Source organism: Hyaloscypha bicolor (genome assembly GCF_002865645.1).
Source record: "Hyaloscypha bicolor E unplaced genomic scaffold K444scaffold_129, whole genome shotgun sequence".
In the NCBI taxonomy this organism is placed as follows: Eukaryota; Fungi; Ascomycota; class Leotiomycetes; order Helotiales; family Hyaloscyphaceae; genus Hyaloscypha; species Hyaloscypha bicolor.
Window position 1 is genome coordinate 813,313 of NW_020194631.1, and position 19,343 is coordinate 832,655.

The 19,343-nt window shown below is 48.8% G+C and overlaps 7 protein-coding genes across 7 annotated transcripts; 4 read left to right on the top strand and 3 right to left on the bottom strand.

Moving 5' to 3' along the window:
- Window positions 1-451: 451 nt before the first annotated feature.
- Window positions 452-4,405, top strand: K444DRAFT_667401 (uncharacterized protein). Its single transcript, XM_024887292.1, has 5 exons — window positions 452-1,368; window positions 1,432-1,639; window positions 1,800-1,912; window positions 1,965-2,281; window positions 2,335-4,405. The coding sequence occupies exons 1-5, from the start codon at window positions 475-477 to the stop codon at window positions 4,013-4,015; spliced, it is 3,213 nt and encodes a 1,070-aa protein (XP_024731665.1). The 5' UTR covers window positions 452-474; the 3' UTR covers window positions 4,016-4,405.
- Window positions 4,406-4,804: 399 nt separating this feature from the next.
- K444DRAFT_484754 (uncharacterized protein) lies at window positions 4,805-5,257 on the top strand (the record flags this gene model as incomplete). Its single annotated transcript, XM_024873082.1, has 1 exon — window positions 4,805-5,257. A coding segment is annotated over one exon (453 nt), but the record flags the coding sequence as incomplete, so codon positions are not given.
- A 3,830-nt stretch (window positions 5,258-9,087) lies between these two features.
- Window positions 9,088-9,691, bottom strand: K444DRAFT_539537 (uncharacterized protein; the record flags this gene model as incomplete). Its single annotated transcript, XM_024875637.1, has 2 exons — window positions 9,088-9,463; window positions 9,540-9,691. 2 exons carry the CDS (start codon window positions 9,689-9,691, stop codon window positions 9,088-9,090), a joined length of 528 nt encoding a protein of 175 aa, XP_024731667.1.
- A 720-nt stretch (window positions 9,692-10,411) lies between these two features.
- Window positions 10,412-13,463, bottom strand: K444DRAFT_634460 (uncharacterized protein; the record flags this gene model as incomplete). Its single annotated transcript, XM_024883746.1, has 4 exons — window positions 10,412-11,209; window positions 11,260-11,492; window positions 11,541-13,228; window positions 13,282-13,463. 4 exons carry the CDS (start codon window positions 13,461-13,463, stop codon window positions 10,412-10,414), a joined length of 2,901 nt encoding a protein of 966 aa, XP_024731668.1.
- A 222-nt stretch (window positions 13,464-13,685) lies between these two features.
- On the top strand, window positions 13,686-16,433 carry K444DRAFT_655508 (uncharacterized protein; the record flags this gene model as incomplete). The annotated part of the gene is made up of 4 exons (XM_024886016.1): window positions 13,686-13,699; window positions 15,268-15,709; window positions 15,758-15,893; window positions 15,980-16,433. The coding sequence occupies 4 exons, from the start codon at window positions 13,686-13,688 to the stop codon at window positions 16,300-16,302; spliced, it is 915 nt and encodes a 304-aa protein (XP_024731669.1). The 3' UTR covers window positions 16,303-16,433.
- Window positions 16,434-16,970: 537 nt separating this feature from the next.
- On the top strand, window positions 16,971-18,579 carry K444DRAFT_618130 (acyl-CoA thioesteras-like protein II). The gene is made up of 3 exons (XM_024881254.1): window positions 16,971-17,213; window positions 17,286-18,182; window positions 18,232-18,579. The coding sequence occupies exons 1-3, from the start codon at window positions 17,112-17,114 to the stop codon at window positions 18,280-18,282; spliced, it is 1,050 nt and encodes a 349-aa protein (XP_024731670.1). The 5' UTR covers window positions 16,971-17,111; the 3' UTR covers window positions 18,283-18,579.
- Window positions 18,580-18,614: 35 nt separating this feature from the next.
- On the bottom strand, window positions 18,615-19,154 carry K444DRAFT_539070 (uncharacterized protein; the record flags this gene model as incomplete). Its single annotated transcript, XM_024875591.1, has 1 exon — window positions 18,615-19,154. A coding segment is annotated over one exon (540 nt), but the record flags the coding sequence as incomplete, so codon positions are not given.
- Between the last annotated feature and the right edge of the window lie 189 nt (window positions 19,155-19,343).

Here is a 19,343-nt window from a genome sequence, read left to right on the forward strand (position 1 = left end):
CATTCAAAGGGCTGGCTGCATCACTATGGCTATACCAACGCGGACAAGTGTACGTGCAATGCAAGCAATCGCAGAGGATTGGAGTCCAACTTTGGCCATGATAATTGGATAATTGCATGCATGCGAGGAAGATGCCGTGAAGGGATGCATCCACCACCTTTGGCCCCCAGCACGGAACGCTCTCGATGCGCTGTAAATGTGCGGCTCCGCCGATGCATACCCTTGACCCTTTTGTTAATTCATCCAATAGGCTTCCCACTATTCATGCGAGCTCCTTCTGACGTTCTCAATTGGGATCGAGCTGAAAGATGTGCAGATTGGCTTCTTGACAAGCTGCAGCCTCGTCGTCGACTCTGAAAATAGAGAGGCGCCGCCCCCAGCGCGACAAAAGGATGGCTGCCCTTTTCTCGTATTGCCCTGTTTCTTTCCTTCTATTCATTTTTTTTGCTCTGTCTTGTTACAATTGATTGCGAGATGGCGCCCAGCAGATCTAATCGACCACGAGCAGCGAGCTCCTTCGGATATGTACCACATACGCACAAGAGGGATCAGGATGTCCACATCGATATGCAGTACGCCAAACACAGCGTCCATGATCCTCTACAATTTGCGAACGAGCCATGGAACCATTGTGAAAACCACACGAATTGCTACCTTGGACTGAGATTCGATAGACGTGATGAATTCAAAGAGGAATTGAAAAAGATGGACGATGAATTTAAGAGACAGCTCCAAGTTGCGGAGGACAAGGGACCAGACGATAACGACGTTGATGAATTCCAACACATGTTGAAGGAAATGCGGGAGTCGAATAAGGGGAAGAAATTGGAGCGGGTGATACACGAAGAGAAACGAATCAAGCAGACTCGAGTCAACTTTGCCTCCTATCCCGGAAAGCGGCAGATGATGGAGCGTCTAAAGGCGGCGAAGAAGGCCTGGAAAGAAGAGGTGAAAGAAAAGCGGGAAGAATATGTGAAGAGGGTCAAGAAACAACACCAGGCCGGTCAACACCCCAAGTATCCCGAGAGATGGAATCGCGATCAGAAACTGGATCTCGAACTGCTTGAGCGTGTCAAAGACTGGAACGTGGAAGACGAACCGGAGGACGATACTATCAAGCCGAAGCCCGAGAATGAATATGGATTCAAAGCGTGCGCAATCTATTTCAAGAAGTCGGATGATGGATGGCAACCGGATACACATAACCATCCGAAATTCAAAGATGGAAAGTTTCCGAACCAAAAGATATCAGTTCATGACTTGATACAGCCTTCGTCGGGCGCCTACATGAATCCGTTGAGCGAACCTTGCGGTGAGGATCGGTTGCGGTACTTTCATTTTCCTTCGAACAATATGCGCTGGATTGAGGTGGGTACTTACTCGTTAGGTCCAGCAAAACACCTAGCCGGAGAACTGACATTGTGGTGCCAGGAAGCAATGGCACGATACTACGACGAGGATTCTGGCAACCATAGCGATACTCAGGTGCATAGCAAGAAATCGTCAAAAGCGGAGAAACTCCTGTCGAGAGAGTATTGGCGAGGCCAGTTACATGGTGGCGCTGGAGTTACGGGAAATAGCATCGCTGGTCCGGTGCATGCTAGGCATATGAGGTCCAGGTGTTCTCTCATTCCCCTAGGTATGTGAAGCCCATTGTCTGTACGAACTCTATGCCAAGAACCGGAGGACAATGTCCCACGCAAGTTGAGATATTTGGACCAATCACTTCGGACTTCCATGGACACTTCCACTTATAATCGTGTTCTTTAGACGAACATCGACTGACTTGAGACTTATAGCCACTTCATCCGGCGCCTGGACACAACGAGGGCGCACTCCCAAAGCTGCCTCTTCCCCCAGTAATCCCCTGGCACAGCCTCCCAGGGTCAAGGCCAAGAATTTTGCCATATTTGCAAGTCTAGGTTGATGCTCAATCACGTAACACACAGCTGATTCGTGTCTAGCTCCCGTATCTCCACTGGGAGACAAACAGTCGCAGAGCTAAAATGGCTCAAGTCATCAAGGAAGTCACGAAAGAGCTCCAAGCGAAAAAGGCCCAAGAAGAGCGGAGATTGACTACTATCCCACGCGAAGAGACGCAAGAAAAGCCAGAAAGAGGATGTCTACTTTGGAGGAAAGACCGGAAGGCCGAGGAGAAACTCAAGAAAGAGATAGAGGCGGACGGTAAAGGCGACCAAACTGGGACTGAGAAGAAGGGTATGTTTGATGTGGTGACGAAATGGAAAAGTGCAAAGAACGGAAAGAGCTTGATAAGGAAGAAGTATGTATCATAGCCTGCTCCAGGTGCTTTTTGCTTGACTGACGATATAACAGGAGATGCAAGCTCGGAAGATACTTGTTGGCACTCGCTCAAGTGGCCGACGCCATGGACTACGAAGCGGATGAAAGGTTGTTACGAGAAAACCTCCATCATAACCCTCCGCTGCACATTCGAAGAACTCTGGATCAATCGTACTTCCTGACCCTCGAAGACACATCCGTTCGCGACAAGGATCAAGTCGTTTACAGGGAGACAAGAGAAGGTCGGAGTTTCCACACACGCAATACCAGGGTCGTGATGGTAGATCAACTGTGGCTCTGGATACTCGACGGCAACACAATCATCACTTCCTTTCCTCGGCGCTGGGGAAGAAACAAGCCTGATCCTTCTGGGGTGCACAAATCGCTTCGTGAACGATTGGAAAGCACTCCCGAGGAAGAAATCCAATCAGTGTACGACCTGGCTTTGGTCATCATTGATCAGTGCTCCCGCGTCTTCTTCGATCGCACTAAGCCTCTGGATCAAAGACCAGAAGTCATGGATCTCTTTGCCTCGGCAATTGGCAGCGTGACTGAACACACAACCATCGCGTATGAGTCTTTCTGGCGCAACATGGAGATCCGGAGTATGAAAATCGCCCAAAATGGAACTAACGGCTCTGCGAAGCACTCTTACCTGGACATCAATCCCGAAGGGACACTGTTGCGCGAGTCCCAAGACGTGGCTGAGGAATTGCAGATCATGCTGAAAATTTACAATCAACAACTGCATGTCGTTCGCGACTTCCGAAAAATCCTCGGCCACATGAACGGAGAGTCTAAAAACGAGACTGACGAAGTTCGAACCCTGATCAAGCTCCTACGGCAGAATCCAAGTCTGGCAGGAGACCGATCTAAGCCGGCCTTGCATCAAGAAGTTGCTCTGCCTGTTCCTGAAAGTACAATTCAGGAGGCAAACGATTTACTCGAACTGATTCGCAACCGCAAAGCAGAGATCCAAGACCTGGAGGAAGCTGCTCTCCAAAGAACACAGCAGCTCCAAGGCTTACTTTTACTGAAGCAGCAACAGGCGAGTATCATCGAAGCGAAAGCCGCACTCGCGAGAGCAGACGAAAGTGTCAAACAAGGACGTGCCATAATGGCCTTTACCATCGTGACCATCTTCTTCCTTCCACTTGGATTCACCGCCGCCTTCTTCGGCATGAACAACGAGCAAATCAACCAAGCATCCTGGATGACCCTGAACCAACAAATGAAATGGATGTTCAGCGTCTCCACCGCTGTAATCGTCGTATCAATCTCCATCGCCTTCTCTCCCTGGACACGCGCCACCCTTACCGCATTTGTCAAAATCCCTATCATATTCGTTCTAGAATATACGGGTTTAAGAGCGCTTTGGAAATATTATATAGTGGGACATGGGTATTTTGAAGAGAAGAATAGGGAGAGGATAGACTGGATTCATGGACATAGGAAGAGAAAGGAAGGGAGGGAGGCTGCCGCTAAAAAGAAAGCTATGGAAGAGGATAAGGATGAGAGAGCTACACACAAGTTAGTGGCTATGTTTTTGCACGGAGAGAAGGAGCCGAAGGAGCCGAAGGCAAAGCAGGTAAGTTGGAAGAGGCCGAGTCTTAAAGTCGTTAATGTTGGGGACATGATTGGCAGCAGGGCTTTGAAAGAGGAGGGGGAGGATATTGAGAAGGGACATGGGACGATTATGGAGGATGAAGGATGAGTTTGGCGAATGATACCCCTTTATTTGATACGCAAATGATACGCATGCCGCCATTTCCAGGTCTTTCTTTCATCGTTTCTAAACTTTTAATTGTATTGTTGTTGCGATCGCATTGTTTGGTCAGTGTTGGAAATTTGCAGCCTTGGACAGCCTAGGGGTGAAGGGGTGGATTCTGTCAAGGCGTTGCGAGAGCTGATCAACAACTTCAATGCAGCAATTCGAGACATCCGAGTGACGGACAATCTCGCATCGAGTCACCAGGAGATACAGCTCTTTGAAAAACAATTTCAACCAGAATTTGGGATGCGAAGTTCAGCAGATTGATGCTTGACATGCTGTCTTCAGTAGTGAGTGAGAACAAAGCGTCCTCCACAGAGCATACACACAGCGATTTGAAAGGCTCTACCGTCTCGGGTCGAAACCCTCTTTGTAGTCAATGAAGCAGTCTGCCCGGTCATAATCAATCATGTCAAACCATGCATGCCTCCCGTCGCATTCCACGCCCTTTCATTGAGCTACTACATATTGGTTGGGAAATCGATCAAAATCATGCAACTTCAGGAAAATTCATCCCGAGCCACATTGAACCTCCCACCTCTCAACGAGCTCTGCAAGCAAGACCCATTTATCTCTCCTGTGGGAATGCGCCACACATACTATTACCCTCCACCTCCTCAGTTGAACACACCATACCTCGACGTCCCACGATCTGCACAAAATGACTTCCCGCCACTCACATCAATCTCTTCAACACTTCCGAGCTTAGATGGACCTCCTCTACCTGAAGATCGTCCTCAGTGTGCTCAATGCAAGGGTCAGAAGTACGGGTTCACGGCTTACTTCCACAATACAAAGATCTTCCCCGAGCCACCACATGAGCTCCTCCCTTGGGTTGAACGATCCTACCTCCTGAAGAACCGCTTACAGAGCTTGCTGGTCACCTACATCGTCCACGAATTCGATCCCACTTACCTCCACGACATCGAGATTGTGATCAACAGCTTCCGCTTGCAAGTTGAAGCACTCGCTCATGAGGTTGGCAGCTGGGGAAGTGGGTCTGAACGCGTGGTCAGTGCTGTCACCGAGGTTCATCAGTGGAGCAAGGGCATGGTGAAGCAGCTGTGGGATCATGTTGTTGGTATTCAGAGGTTGCCGATGCCGAAGGGCAGAGCGAAGGAGTTGGTGCTTGAATTTAGGAAGGGTTGGGAGCGGGTTTGGATCGAGGGCGCGGAGCACCGGCGACAGTTTATGATGTCCCATGGCTATTTGTCCGGCTTCTCTTGCTAGATTGATGTTAGGGATTAGAAGAAGGAAACCTGTCGAGCACTGCATCATGCCAGCCGAATTTACTCAATTCTTGGTGTGGGCACATCATTTGATTTGTTGGAATGCCCTCTCTCATTTCATGACCTTTTCGTTTTCTTTAAACTCTACTCTCTTCTTTCTCGCAGTTCTATTTTAATCCCGTCCTAATTTACTTCATCTCATGTATGGCGCACAGAACAGTCTCACACTAACTTATTTCACTGAGTTCCAACATCCACTCCACACCCATTAGTTCCTGCTGGCCGCCTCCCACCTCTCGTCCCACTTCTGTAGCCAATCTCTCATGCCCTTTCTACCACTTTGGATTCCAAGAGACAGCCTCTCGATGCTCGATCTTTTCTGCAGGTACTTCTCACAGTTCGAGGGAGTGATAGGGACTCGGCTCAAGTTCCCTTTAGTCAGCTTGGCTGGCTGTTGAGGAGGGGGCTCCCTTGAAGTTGAAACAAGATCCGGAGGACTTCAACATTGTCAGTTTTTTGGAAGTTCTTAGCGCTACCAATGGATACGCTAGAAATGGGTCGTGGACAGACTTTTCAGGATTGCCGCTTGGAATGGACATGATGCTCCGCCCGGCGAGGCCTGAAGGTGTCTTCACGAAGATAGATACTCCAGGCTCGTGACTTTCAGATTGATGAAATACAAAGGAGGCTCTTAGGAAATGGTCTATGGCCGTAGAGTGTTGAATCTCCAGGTTTCGAGCCTTTCAATCGTCGCTCCAAGTGCTTGCGCAAATATGGGAGCCAATATCGATATTATACAACGGAAGAATCATCAACCCATGGCCACGTCTGTCCCCCGGTCCTGCAGCGAAGGTCGTAAGACTCAGTGAGTGCGGGAGATTCAGGAACCATTCTGCTTGGAGGATCAAGGTTGGTAATCATTCTCCAAAGATTCGATATGACCATGTGCCTATGAGGCCTAGACTTTCCAGCCGTTTCTTGTTTCAGATCCGGAAGTGCTGCGGAGTCCTGTAGGGCAGCTGCGGGCAGTCACTTTAGTGAGGTTGCTTTCCTTGGATCCCCAGGCGGAGCTGGAGATGGGATAAACATAATCATGCCGTACTCTGATATTGACCTACCTGAGGTTGTGCCAATTTTTTCGAACACGTTCGGGGCGCCGGAAGGCGGTTGCGTGCAGCAGATGATGCCAGGGACTTGGAAGGTAGTGGAGCACCTACCAATCAGCAACAACACATCAGCCTTGATCCAATCAGACTAGTCGAACCATAGATTTAATGCTCCTATTTGGTTGTAGATCCGCAAAAGATGCGACATGCAGGATAGTTTCTACAAAGAGTAAGGCCACAATCTGGCGAAAGCCTTCATTTTAAGGGCGATGTACAAGCCACGCGAAAATTCGCCCTGAGCCATCAGACAAACAACTCCAGTTGCATTGAACGTTATGAGAGTCGATATAGAGAACAGCCAATGAGCAGGATACAAGCCATGAAAGCCGATGTTTGATACTTCCAGGACTTCCTTCGGCCCGAACGCAGATCCTGAAGTGCTTGCCGAAGACTGTGGATGCACCACAGTTGCAGATCAGACAAACACTCCTCAGGAATTCGAGTACCAGATCCGAGTTCCACAAGAGGCCCAAGGTAAGACTTCCACACCTCAACCGCCCTATTGCCAGGCCCTTTCTGTACCCCTCTGACGCGATGATAATGATTTACGGTCATATATCTCCCATCTCTGGTTGTATGTGGTCGAGCGCATCGGCAACTGCAATTCAAAGCCAATTGAAATGGATACCTGACCAAGATGTAAGCTAGATTACACGGGAGAAATACAGTCGCTAAGCACGTGGATGGTCTACTCTTGTAAGCTTAATCCAGCTACAGGCGATTGTTCGGCGGATCTGGCGGAAAGAGAGGGTGTGCCTCGTGCCTGACACTGACTCCGAGTTCGACGACAGTGCCTAACGTAACACCAATCAATATTTTCCTGTCTCACCCGAGACTCTGGTAGCAGCTTGCAGAGTTTGGATGCTGTTAATGGTGGAGTGAAGAATCCCAGGAAGGAGAATAACGCTGCAAAATTGTGGAAAAGATGTCCAGGATGTTTCTTGAGAAACCAAGTCTTCCTCAAACTGAACTGGACCGTTTTAAATCTACGCTTCCCTCTTAATGGCCAGAACTATAATTACTAATCAGTAGTAGGTCGTTGATGAAATCGTCATATACAGTGACCGAGAATAGGGGGTTCGCTTACTTCGTTAGCAAGAGGAACTGGTGGTCGCTGCCCAAAGTGGGGCTCAACAATCACCGGCCATGGATCCCAATCGCATGGCGGTTACTCGAAACCTGACTTTCTCTCGAATACCTCTTCCCCGGTTCTCGGTATGCTAGCTGTGACGGACTTTGCCGGTGACCACGTCAACAATATGGGCTACTGCATTTAAAATTATCGGGAATGAGAGGAAGTCAGTCCATATCTGATAGAAACTCCATGATTATCCTCACCGAGCACGGCTTCTTGAGACCCGACACTGGAAGTCGGGTTAAGAACTGACTGGTTAGGAATGCGGGGGCATGCAGATTTGGGTAATACACACCTGAGCTTTCTGCCGGCACCTGCTTTTACCAAACTTTGAAACGGGCATTCCATGCAACCCTTCCATCTGAAAGCAAAGGATCGGATCCCCACACCTAGAATATATTTTCTTGTATCCTCTTTTGTTTGAAAAGGTCCGAATCACCAGAGCCTGGCATGCCATGGTGCCACCCCCACACCTCGCAGGCTGCAGATGGTCACAGGAACAAACACTCCCACGTATTTTCCACGAAGCGTACTGCATCGGAGACTGCAAGTAAGATACCGAGTTACTCAAGCATTGACCCCGAATCGTCAAATCATGGTTCGCCTGGCGATCAGCTGAAGCATTTTATTCTATGTAAGAGAAAATCAAGTGACACGGCAGTACCAGCAGCCAACGATCATGTACAGTGCGCGAATGGGGATTAGTAATACAGAAATCCTCCCTCGATCTTCACAGAAGAGAAAATTACCCGAATCTGGTGTGCCGGACATGCTGAATACCTCCGATGCATACTCAAGGCTTGACGAAGCTCTTGATACATCACAAATGTTGAGCTGCCAAATGTTCGAAAGCCACGGGGGACTGCGCTAAGCTTGGTGGCACATGGGGACACAACACAGTACTCTGACTGTCAAGACAATGAAGACTACAGCAGTTACTTCTTCGAGCAAATCAATTGCAAGCCCAGAGCAAAGTGTCTCAAATTCTGAGTGAAGAGGAGTTCTCCTGCTTGTATCACGTGATGAAAACATCAAGAGCCCAAAATCGGACATATCCTATTCATAGATTTGAAGGCCGAGAAAGCTGTATTGCATTATGAGACTCGAAGAGCTGCTTATCTCTCATAATTGCTCTCACTTGAGATCTCAAGAAGTGTATCACATAGGTTTCGGTTATATAAATTTCGCTAGTTCCACGGCTCACTCAAAACACTCCAGGAATTCAACCCTTTAACAAGTCTGAAATCCGTCTCACTTGAGTCTTAGGCCATAGCCAATGCAGATTAGCGATAGTGCTTATGATCATTTAATCACGAATGCAGTCAGTATGGTATTGAAAGCCTTTGAAGTCCTGTGGGCGACCTTAAACGAGTAAGCGAAACTTGGCCGATTGCCCCGGCAGCGATGGCAATATCAAGAAGATCATATGCCTAAAGCTCCGAAACGACATATATATATCCTTATCTATACCTCCTCATCCCCCATCTAAACCTTGTGAAACACACCCCCAAGATAATCAAAAGCCCCCAACGGGACCCCAAGATGTCTAAGAATACAATATGCCGTCGTCAAATGGAAATGGAAATTCGGAATCGCATACTCTGACAAATACGTCTGCCCGCTCTCAAATCTAAAGTTCCCCACCTTCGCAATCTCCATTATAATTGGTTCGGAAGCGATCTTTGCAAGGTCGAGGGTAGAAGGAGAGATGGATTCGAGGCGGGAGATGGTGGTTTTGATGCGGTCTTGCAGTTCAGCGAAGGTGGTTTCGTTGTCTTCGAGGATGGTGTTGGGTTGTTGGAGGACGCGGACGCAATACCATTTTACGGTGTTGGAGAGGGATTGGATTTGGTAAGGGAGACTAGTGGGATGTTAGCTTTGCTGGTGGAAAGAGGGATAGAGGTGGTGTGGAGAGGAAACGTGGAGGAGGGGCTTACGGCCTCATGTCATCTCGCAAGCGGAACGTTAGTATGTCTTCGTGCTTCATTCCTTTCTCGTCGGCGTAAGTGGCGGCTTTGTCGAGCATTTTGGAGGCGTTGTTGAGGTACTTAATCATCACGGGGATGGATTGGTCGTACAGAGAAGACATTTTGAAAGTGAGTGGATTGGCGGAGAGTGAGATAGAACTTCTTGTTGGTTGTAGATAAACTGTCCTCTGGAACTGGAGAGAGCTGCGCTGTAGTGTCGTGCTGAGAATGTTTTTCTGTGGGCCAAACTTTAACCTCTGCTGTAAAAGGCGACAGATGGAGAACATGAAAGTTGCTTCAAAGGCAGTATAACGAGTCGAGCTTTATTTTTTGGGTGAGAGATTTCCTTATATATCTCATGTATGACATGATTTTGATACTAAGCTCTCAGTCAAGTTGTGTTGATTTGTCAACCTTCGCCTGTTAGCGCAGTAAGCTCCCATCTTAGCCTCCGCTCATGCATGAGGCACCCGCCTTTGCATCAGGATTAAGGACGTGCTGAATGGCGAATAAGAATGCTTTGTTCGGAAATAATGTAAGCCCTTGCGTCGATCTTCCATAAGGTTTAGTGGTCCTGTGAGAGTGGAGGGGAACTTCCCCGTGGCTCCCACCCGGAAGACCAAATGAAGAATCCCCGCCCAGAAAACAAGTAGAGAAATTGTTGAACTTTGCTGGCATTGTTTTAACGTAATTGGGTATTATTTGGGTATCCTTTTCCTCCAGACGCCAGACATGCATGGAGAAGAGAAATAATGCGAATCAGAAGACAAACATTCCCCAAAAACGCCTGACATGTACCCGGAATCCCCGCCCCATAATAACTCCTTTTTGATGCATACATCTCAATCACATCTCCTCCTCTTCGGACCTCTTATCCCTTCCATGTCCCCCATCCCACCCATATCGTCCCTCGTAAACGGCTCCCCTTCAAACCCGACAAAATGCCCTTTGTCCCTCCGATGACTCCTCAAATTATCGCTTCTCGTGAACACGCTCTTGCAACCTGGGTATCCGCATCTATGGACCTTCAGCTCCGTGGGATGTTGTGTCCTTTTGTGGCGTCGGAGGTTAGATGCTTTCCAGCGCTCTTCGCCCGAGGGCGTATAGCCACAATGGCAGCGGTATTTATTCGATGAGGAATCGGGGGATGATGGATGGAGGGTTGGCTGCGGAGGCGAAGCTGACACTTGAGCAGGGAGCTGTTGTTGGAAGGAAGGCGTAGATTGTTGATGTATGGAATCGAAATTTTGGATAAATGGTGCTTGATCATTGACATGGACTGTTGCCGAGGCGATTTGAATCGTGAAATTGTCCATATGGCCCAATGTCTGGTCTGCATCGTTTTTAAATGCGTTTATACAGGCCTCAATATCCTCGGACCTTGCGTCGAAATCTAGGTCTAAGAGGTCCTCCATGTCGTCATGTTCGTGGTTGTGCTGGCCTCCATGATCACAATCATCCTCTTCGTGCTCGTCGATGAAATCCTCCTCTGGTAGATATTGCTTGACAAGATAAATATCTTGGACGTGATACTGGGCTCTGGACTTCAGGGTTCCGGCTTCCTCCCGGTAGAGAGAGTCGCAGAGGTGCGTCACATGCTTGAGAAATGTTGCGAAGGCTTGAGCTGGTTGTGAAGCAAGCTATTAAACGTTAGTTTAAGTAAATAAAGTGAAGTTGGACGAAATCTTACCTTGCCTACACAAATCAATTCCAGCTCCAGCTGGCGAGTGCTCGTAATCTTCCCTTCTTGCAGTCGCCTCCCAATCGTCACAACATTTCTGTCAAACGCTTCGAGGGATTGAGTCTTGATCAACTCGTCGATAACTCGCGTCTTGCATCTGCTTTGAAACAGTTCTTGCTCAAAATCAAAGCTTCCATGTGGCAAACTTGGGACACGTTCTGCCACACCGAAGCTTTCAAACACTGTAAATCTGTCAGCTCTGAAACCCGACCTATCATCGTCCAACATACCATCCAAGAAGTGTTTGCAAGCAGTGAGAAGCATGTTCTCCATATCTGATGACTGAGACGCCTTATGAGGCATGTCTTCAGCGAAGATATCCAGCGGTTGCCAAATAGAACGAGCTATCTCATGATACATTTGACGCGACCTCTCTGATGTCAGCGCCTCGGCCCATGATAGCGAATCATTGAACCACTGCTGATCTTGAACGTTGGCTTGATTACAATCGACTGTGATCGCAAAGGCGTATGCAACATGGGTCAAGGAGAATATCTGGACCACTGAAGTTGGTTTCCGCCCTTCAAGAGCTCCGACCAATGCGTCCAACCCAATGGATGCCATCGAAGTCCTGGACTGTGCCATCAACTCCGTGACCATTGGGCTACTTGGCAACTGCTTTAGTGAGGACCTGGTATGCTGAATATGAGTTCCCAAGATCCCAGAAAAATATTGGACGAGACTCTGTCCGTCAGACCAATTCGCTGATTTCAGCACAGGCTTCTCAGATCCTGTAAATCCGCTGCCGGAGCTGATACTCCTTGAAATCTCTTGGGGCATCTGGGGCACGCTTGCTAACACTGGCATTAAGGCCAATTCTTGAGGCCTCGAGGATGCAATGTTGTTCATCCAATCATTGGAGATAGTCCCAAAAGGCCGAGATTGTTTCTTTCCGGCCAGACGTTGTAAAGAATTTGGATCTGCAAATCTCGTGGCTGTGGTACTCCAAGCAGACATTGTTGTTGCAGTCGAATATCCCGAGTCTGTAAAGAAAGAGTTTCCACTCGCCTCACTGTCTGTCGGCGAGACTTCGAACGTATTATAATCAAGCCCTCCCGATGCACTCAAAGGGGAGATGGTTGTATCTGAAAGGGCAGCCTCCCAGGAATGAGACGACAATTTCTGTGGAGACATTTCCACATGATTTTCGGGGGTGAGATGACTGTTCAGATGGGTGAAGGAGGTGTCAATACGGGCCAGCTTTGGAGAAGCATTCATACGTTTGGTTGTCGTTGAGGGAATGTCCCATTCTTCTAAGGATGATGCATAGAAGTTGTCTGCCCAATCCTCCGATCCAACTCCTAATTCTATCGGACATTCCGTACCTTGCATTTCCAAGATTGAGGTATCTGGAAGTTCGTGCGAAGCTGCCGTCCAGTCGCCCGGTAATTCTCGACAGACTGACGTGTTTGGAAGCTCTTGGGGATACTGATGATTCCAATCTAGAGCTTGATCTTCGTCGTACGAGTGAGACATGCCCTCGAAGCTGGAAGGATCATAGGGATATGATGTCGCTGAGTCTTCGGCAATCTTTGATAGAGGCTTTTGTGGTTCGGGTTCGGGGGCCACAAATTCAGTATGGTGAGGCTTCGCTCCGAGCCGTGAGAAGATCTTCTTTGCCACAGAGGCCATGCGATCCGTTCGCGATGGTAGCCCTTGACATCTCTTGCACTGAAACTTTCCCACTCGCTCCGGCTTCTGACAGTGGAAGCACCAATAAAGACCCTTCGATAGATGTTGACAATTCCAGACGTGTTGAAGCATCTCCTCCTGGTCTTTAAAGACGGTCCGGCACCAGAGCAAAGGGCAAGTGCGTCGTTCATCTTCAGTGATCCACTCGTCGGTGTACTTGCGGGTAAAGGCGACCCAAGCAAGGAATCTCAGGTGCGATGACTTGTGCTTTGGGAAGTTGCGAATGCTGTAAGCTGGATTAATATGCGACAGGCCTGATTGGTGGTGGGGCAATCTTACACGCAAGAATCATGAACAGCAAAGTCGGATGCGCCAACTTCCAGCGAAGATCTGGCTGAAACAAATGTATCGGCTCGGGATTGTCGATTGAATTCGTTTTGCTGGATTCTTGTGACAGTGATTTCTTCGTCCCCCTTCGAGAACGAGCATTGGCTCCGACTGCGCTTTCTCAGGAATGACATGATGGGGGGTCCTTGGGTGTCGAGTCACGATGTCTCTGGTAGGTTGCCACGACTTGAGATGGTTAGATAAAGGTGTGAGGAGAAACTTCTCATTGCCACATGCAGCGATATAAGTCCTCTGAGTAATTGCATAATCCCGAGTTCAGACCAGCAGGCAGGACTTTTCAGGACTCATAGTAAGGCAGCCTTGTGCACGTGAAATGGTTGGCGATCGTATGAGCCATGTCCTCACCGACGTGAGCTATAGGACCCACGTTGCGCGGAGTCGATTTATTGGTCAATATCCAGCAGAACAGGCCTTAAATCGAGTTTCCGCCTATGGCTTCGTTCAATTCCTCGGGGATGTGCGACGGTGCTGCATCGGCAGCGGTTTTTGGTGGGTGCCTTGCGCTCGCCTCATTGAAAAACCCTAGTCCACCTGAACAAGCTGAAGAAGGCTGATGATGGCGTAGGGCAGACTCGCAGGCTGACTGACAGCTGGAGCCCCCAACAGCGGATTTCTTCCACCATGACGTACAACATTGCGGTGAAAATGCCTCCGACCTGAGAAGTCATAGTGCGCAAGTCTGTAGACCTCGGTATCGATCGTGCAAGCGTGCACTCCGACTCCAAAGTCCTGCCGCAGGAAAAGAAGGACTCGCTCATTGTTGACAGAACTCGTATCTGGAGTACACTGGCACTTGATGAATAATGTTGCAACTGACAAAGTAAAGTTCGAACGGCCGATGCAGTCAGTCCTTGAAGGACTGGGGAGGGAAGTCAATTGGATGCAACGCTGCGGAAGGACTTCCATCAGCAAAGTGCAATGGTCCAACTCCAAATCAGATGGGGAGCAGAGGGTGTTATTATACCCACCGAGGCGATGGAATCTAATCTCTATATTTAGAGCTCTCAAACCGCCTTCGTTTCTAAATTTGTCCCCACTGAAGCCATCTTAAAATGGTGTCGATGCGCGGTCCGATCGAAGTATGCTTGTTCACCTAGATCTAGACGCGCACCTGTCGCAGGCACCCAGTGGATCAGAGACATGGAGATTCAGGACTTTGTTGGAGGACGCTAAAGGACTCTGCAGGACTCGGTGTCAATGCCTAGCCAATGGTCCACCCTGAGCAACGCGTGGGCGAGGCTGTCCTCTGTACGGAGGGTAAGCGGGTGGATTGTTCAATCGCACATCAATGGTACTTCGCGATGGCCGAAGATCTCGTTTCACGTGCTGAGAAAGTGTGAAAGAAGGGGTTGGTGGAAGCTGGCAATTGAGTTGAGTTGATCAAGACGGAAGAGTATTGGAGGAAATGGCAACAGCGATGCTTATGTCAGTATATACCACGTGACATATAAGTTGAGAATGGACTTCGGTTTGCTCTATTCAGCAGACCTCTCATTCTGTGCGAGGGAAAACATGCATTGCAAGTTTCTTTGCATTATACATCTTCCTCAGTAGTTAAGAGTACATTTTCAAGGTACGTTTTTCGACTTAAAATTTCGACAAGCCATCACGCGTTCAACACCAGCCGAGGAGGTTTCCAACCATCTCAAAAGTATTGAGGGACTTAGCCTCCGGACACCACTTGTCTCGTCCACATCACAAGTTTTCAACTATCTCTCATTTATCCGCCACAGCTCGACCTGTCTTGCTCCCCTGTTCAACGTTCTTCCCACCCCTTGCATCCTCCTCGGCGGGGGACTCTGCCACACTTGTCCTCAAGTCCAATCCACCTTGAGGACCCGAATAAGCTGGAGGTGGCTCTCGCTCTAAACTTCTCTTGATCAACATAACTGCTGTTATTCCAGGCTACAAGCCTAGCTTTTTTTGCGCGCTCAAAACATGTAGCACCGGCGCTACGACAATGCCAGGAAACATTCTATTCCTGAGCATATTGTCAATCCTGGCTATCGGACAATTGTACCTGGGGACAAGATGCCAGACGGGTCTGGTCTGCATCTCGATGCTTCTCGGACTCAGCAGTGAAGTGCTAGGATATATCGCTCAAGTGCTCCTGAATGGGGATCCATTTGTGCGAAACTATTTCCTGTGGTACTTGTTCTGCCTTACTCTCGGCCCGCTGCTCATGGCGGCTGTCATATATCTGTGTTTTGGGAGAAGTTTGGTTGTGCATGGAGAGAGAATCAATCGAATTCGAGCGAAAACGCATACCTTGATCTTTATGGGCTGCGATATCCTCAGTCTTGTGATTCAGGCGGGAGGAGGAATAGCGGCTTCCTACCCGCTGACAAATAAATACATAGTGCGTGAAAATCCTTCAACTGAAGACCGTAAGCTGACACAGTGCGAGATCGATATGGGCACGCACAACCTCGTTGCGGGTCTGTCCCTCCAGGTTGCGAGTCTCTTCGCGTTTTCTTGCTGCAGCCTCGAGTTCCTTTACCGGGTGCATAGCCAAAAGATACTTGTGAGCCCCAGGTTCGCAGGTCTGTACAATAGCAGCCAATTTAAATAGTTTCTGATCTATAAGGATACTTGTCCACTTTCCTAGACGCTTCTGACCAAGCTATAGCACTCGGTATAGAGACGGCCCGCCTCATCGTCCGAACCGTCTTCCGTTCCGTCGAACTCAGCGGTGGTTTCAGGGGCCATTTGGCAAACAGCGAAGTACAATTCATGGTTCTAGACGGAGTGGTGGTTATTATTACATGCACTTGCTTGACAATTTTCCATCCAGGGATTGAGTTTGGAGATCCATGGGCTGAAGCGAAATTCCCGTTCGGGCAGGCAGTGGTTGAGAGTGATCTCGAGGTTGTTGTGGAAGATGCGGGTAGAGAGAAGTTAGGGTCAACTGGGAAAGAGGGGACTGTAATGGAATTGAGAGAGTCAAGTTGAGGTGAGAAGTTGAGATCGTGGCCCCTGGGAACCAACCAACATTTATGAATCACTTTCCTCATTCGTCGGATTAGAAGCCAATAGAGTAATGGTAAATATGAGTACTCAACTGCAAGGAAATTGAAGAAAACCCAAAGCACATGACATTGGTTTACAACATTTTTGACATCCACTTGGAGTATCTGCTCTTGCCCCCAAATTTACCTGGCCCATGAGTTCCATGTACACTAGCATGGTAAAAGGCTTTCTGAAAGGACGAGAAGACGAATTGTCTCATTGCCTCGACCACTCTCCTTGCTTCCTTGCCTCCTTGCCAAGCATCGAGCTGTGCTATTCGAACTGCTTGAGACCAAGATGTCTTGTCCTTCAAATTTTGGATGACAATGTATGCGTGTATATTCTTTCCCATTGCGTGGCACTGGCCGACACTCGGGGTTCCGAGGCAAATGGCAGGAACTCGGAGCCGACCATGTCTTGGTATTCGAATGTCTTCGTGAACTTGCAGGAGAGGATATTTGTTGAAGTCGATAAAGCATTTGAAACTGCATGTGAAGTGGCCCGTCATACCCCTGTCCAGATATCGGCCTTCGTTTCACAAACCCCGATGGACCTCGGCATTTCCTCGACCTCTAAATAGCCAGGATGTTTTGCCTGCCTTCAAAGTTCAACAAAAAGGCATGAAACGCGTCGCTCTTTTAACCACTCTTCTCCCTCGTCGACATTTCCAAAATCGAGCACGCTCAATCACACTTCTCACCTTCCAGCAACGTTACCCTCTCACGAACAGGCATTCATTTACGTCAACAGCCATGGCAGACCATCCCACCCTAGTCAAACCACCACCCATCGATCCCTTGAAATCCTCGATAGAAAACGTTCTAGAACTCACAGAACTATCCGCCATTGCACCTGTAGGCAACCATTTCTACCCTCGACCAATTTTGCCCTTTGCCAATGCCCATGAACTAATCTCCTTCTCTCAGGACCTCTACACCAACACCAGACCTCTCTGGCACCCTCCAGGAGCACGCGGTATCTACGGCGGCGCCGTAATTGCACAATGTCTCGCCGCCGCCCAGCGTACCGTCCCCTCGAACTTCACAGTGCACAGTATGCATTGCTACTTCGTGCTAGCGGGAGACTCTGAGATTCCGGTCATGTACTACGTCGAGCACGTCCGAGAAGGAAAATCTTTCGCAACTCGCACAGTCCAAGCTCGACAAAGGGGGAAATGCATATTCACAACCACCATGTCGTTTGTGAGGGAGAAGAGCGGAGGCAAAAAGACAATCAACCATGCAGTACCGTTACCTGAAGGATTGGATAAACCCTGTGCGCCGAACGGGGAGGAAGAGGGCGGAAGCCCTTTTATTAGCCATCGAATTGAGATTTTGAATAAGGATAGTAAGAATCCGCATGAAAAGCGGACGAGGCAATGGATTAAGGCTCGTGGGAGGATCTCTGAGGCTGGCGGACACCAGGCGCATTTGAGTGCGCTGGCTTATATGTCGGATTCTTATTTCATCGGCACGATTTCGAGGATACATGATTTATGGAGGTTTGGGGCGCCAAACAGTAATAAGACGGAAGGGAAAGAGTCGGCGCCCAATGAGGATATGGCGCAGAGAGAGGCTTATGTAAAAAAGTTAAAGGAATTTGAGGGCTTCGGTCACGATTTGGAGAATACGGCTGGGAGACCGGAGATTGGAATGATGGTTTCACTGGATCATACGATATATTTTCACGAGCCGAGAGGGTTTAGAGCTGACGAGTGGATGTTCACTGAGATGTCGAGTCCATGGTCTGGTGATGGCAGAGGTGTGGTTATGCAGCATATGTTTGCTGCGGACGGGACGTTGATTGCAACTTGCTTTCAAGAGGTTCGTATATCACTCCAATCTTGTCCGGATGATACTGACGCAATGCTAGGGAGTTGTGAGACTCAAAGAAGAGCGTGTTCCGAAGACGTCGAAATTATAATTTCGGGTTTCCCACAATATTACGTTCAGAGGTGTGCTGCAATCACAAATTTTTGTACAAATTATATACCTACACTTTAGATTCCGAAGTCAAGCGTCACAATGGAGCCATCCGTCACTTGCCACTTGAAGACCCAGTCCTCATCTAGTTCACATCTGTGTATCTGGAAAGAAAAGGCGTGCCTTATTCGTGCTATTAGTGGCCACATTCTCAATTGCCTTCTACTTCTCGCTTGTTCCATAACAGTGCAACGACGTCCATTGGAGACGACATACGTCTAGTCAATGGAATTTCTATCATGCAGGCTGCTACAAGTATCATGAGACCCAAATCTAATTTGGAACCACGCCCAAAAGCCTATTCGCACAATCACTAACATAGCTCGCAGTTGCTCCCAAACCATCACTCAAATCAGTCTTATTTACCGACCCAGAATTATATGCCCTCAAAGCCTCATACACATTCCCATACCTCCTCACCAACTGAACCAACCCATCCCCATCCGCCGTTCCCTCCGTCCCATCCCTTACCATCTGGAAAATCGATCCCCTCGGATCAGAATCAGAGTACTCAACCCCGTTGTGCGATTGCATGAGCCCAGGGTTTCTCACACCATTATTCGTAGTCGGTATGTGAACGTGGCCTTGCGATTCTTGCATAACGACAGCGAGAATCAAGCGCTGATCGATGCCAGATTCGGAGGCGACTTGGATGATGGCTTCATGGATGATTTGGTCCTGTTCTTCTGTGTTCCCAGGCCAGAGATTGCTCTGTTTCATAGTCGGCGCATTCTGGTTCCAGAGAGCAGAAAACCGGACCCACTTCTCGAGGGGAGGAAATGCAGATGCTGGGCCACTGTAATGGACTACTCCCCCTGTCGGTGGTGGTGGGTGAGGCGGGTGGCCTGTCCCTCCTGCTGGAATGACGAGCACTTGGCCAGGTACAATCAGGTCCCTACCTTGGAGTTGCGGATTCGCATCGCGCAAGGCTTGGAGTTCGATCCCAAAGCTTTGAGAGATCTTCCAGAGTGTGTCCCCTGGTTGCACAGTGTATTTGGTTGT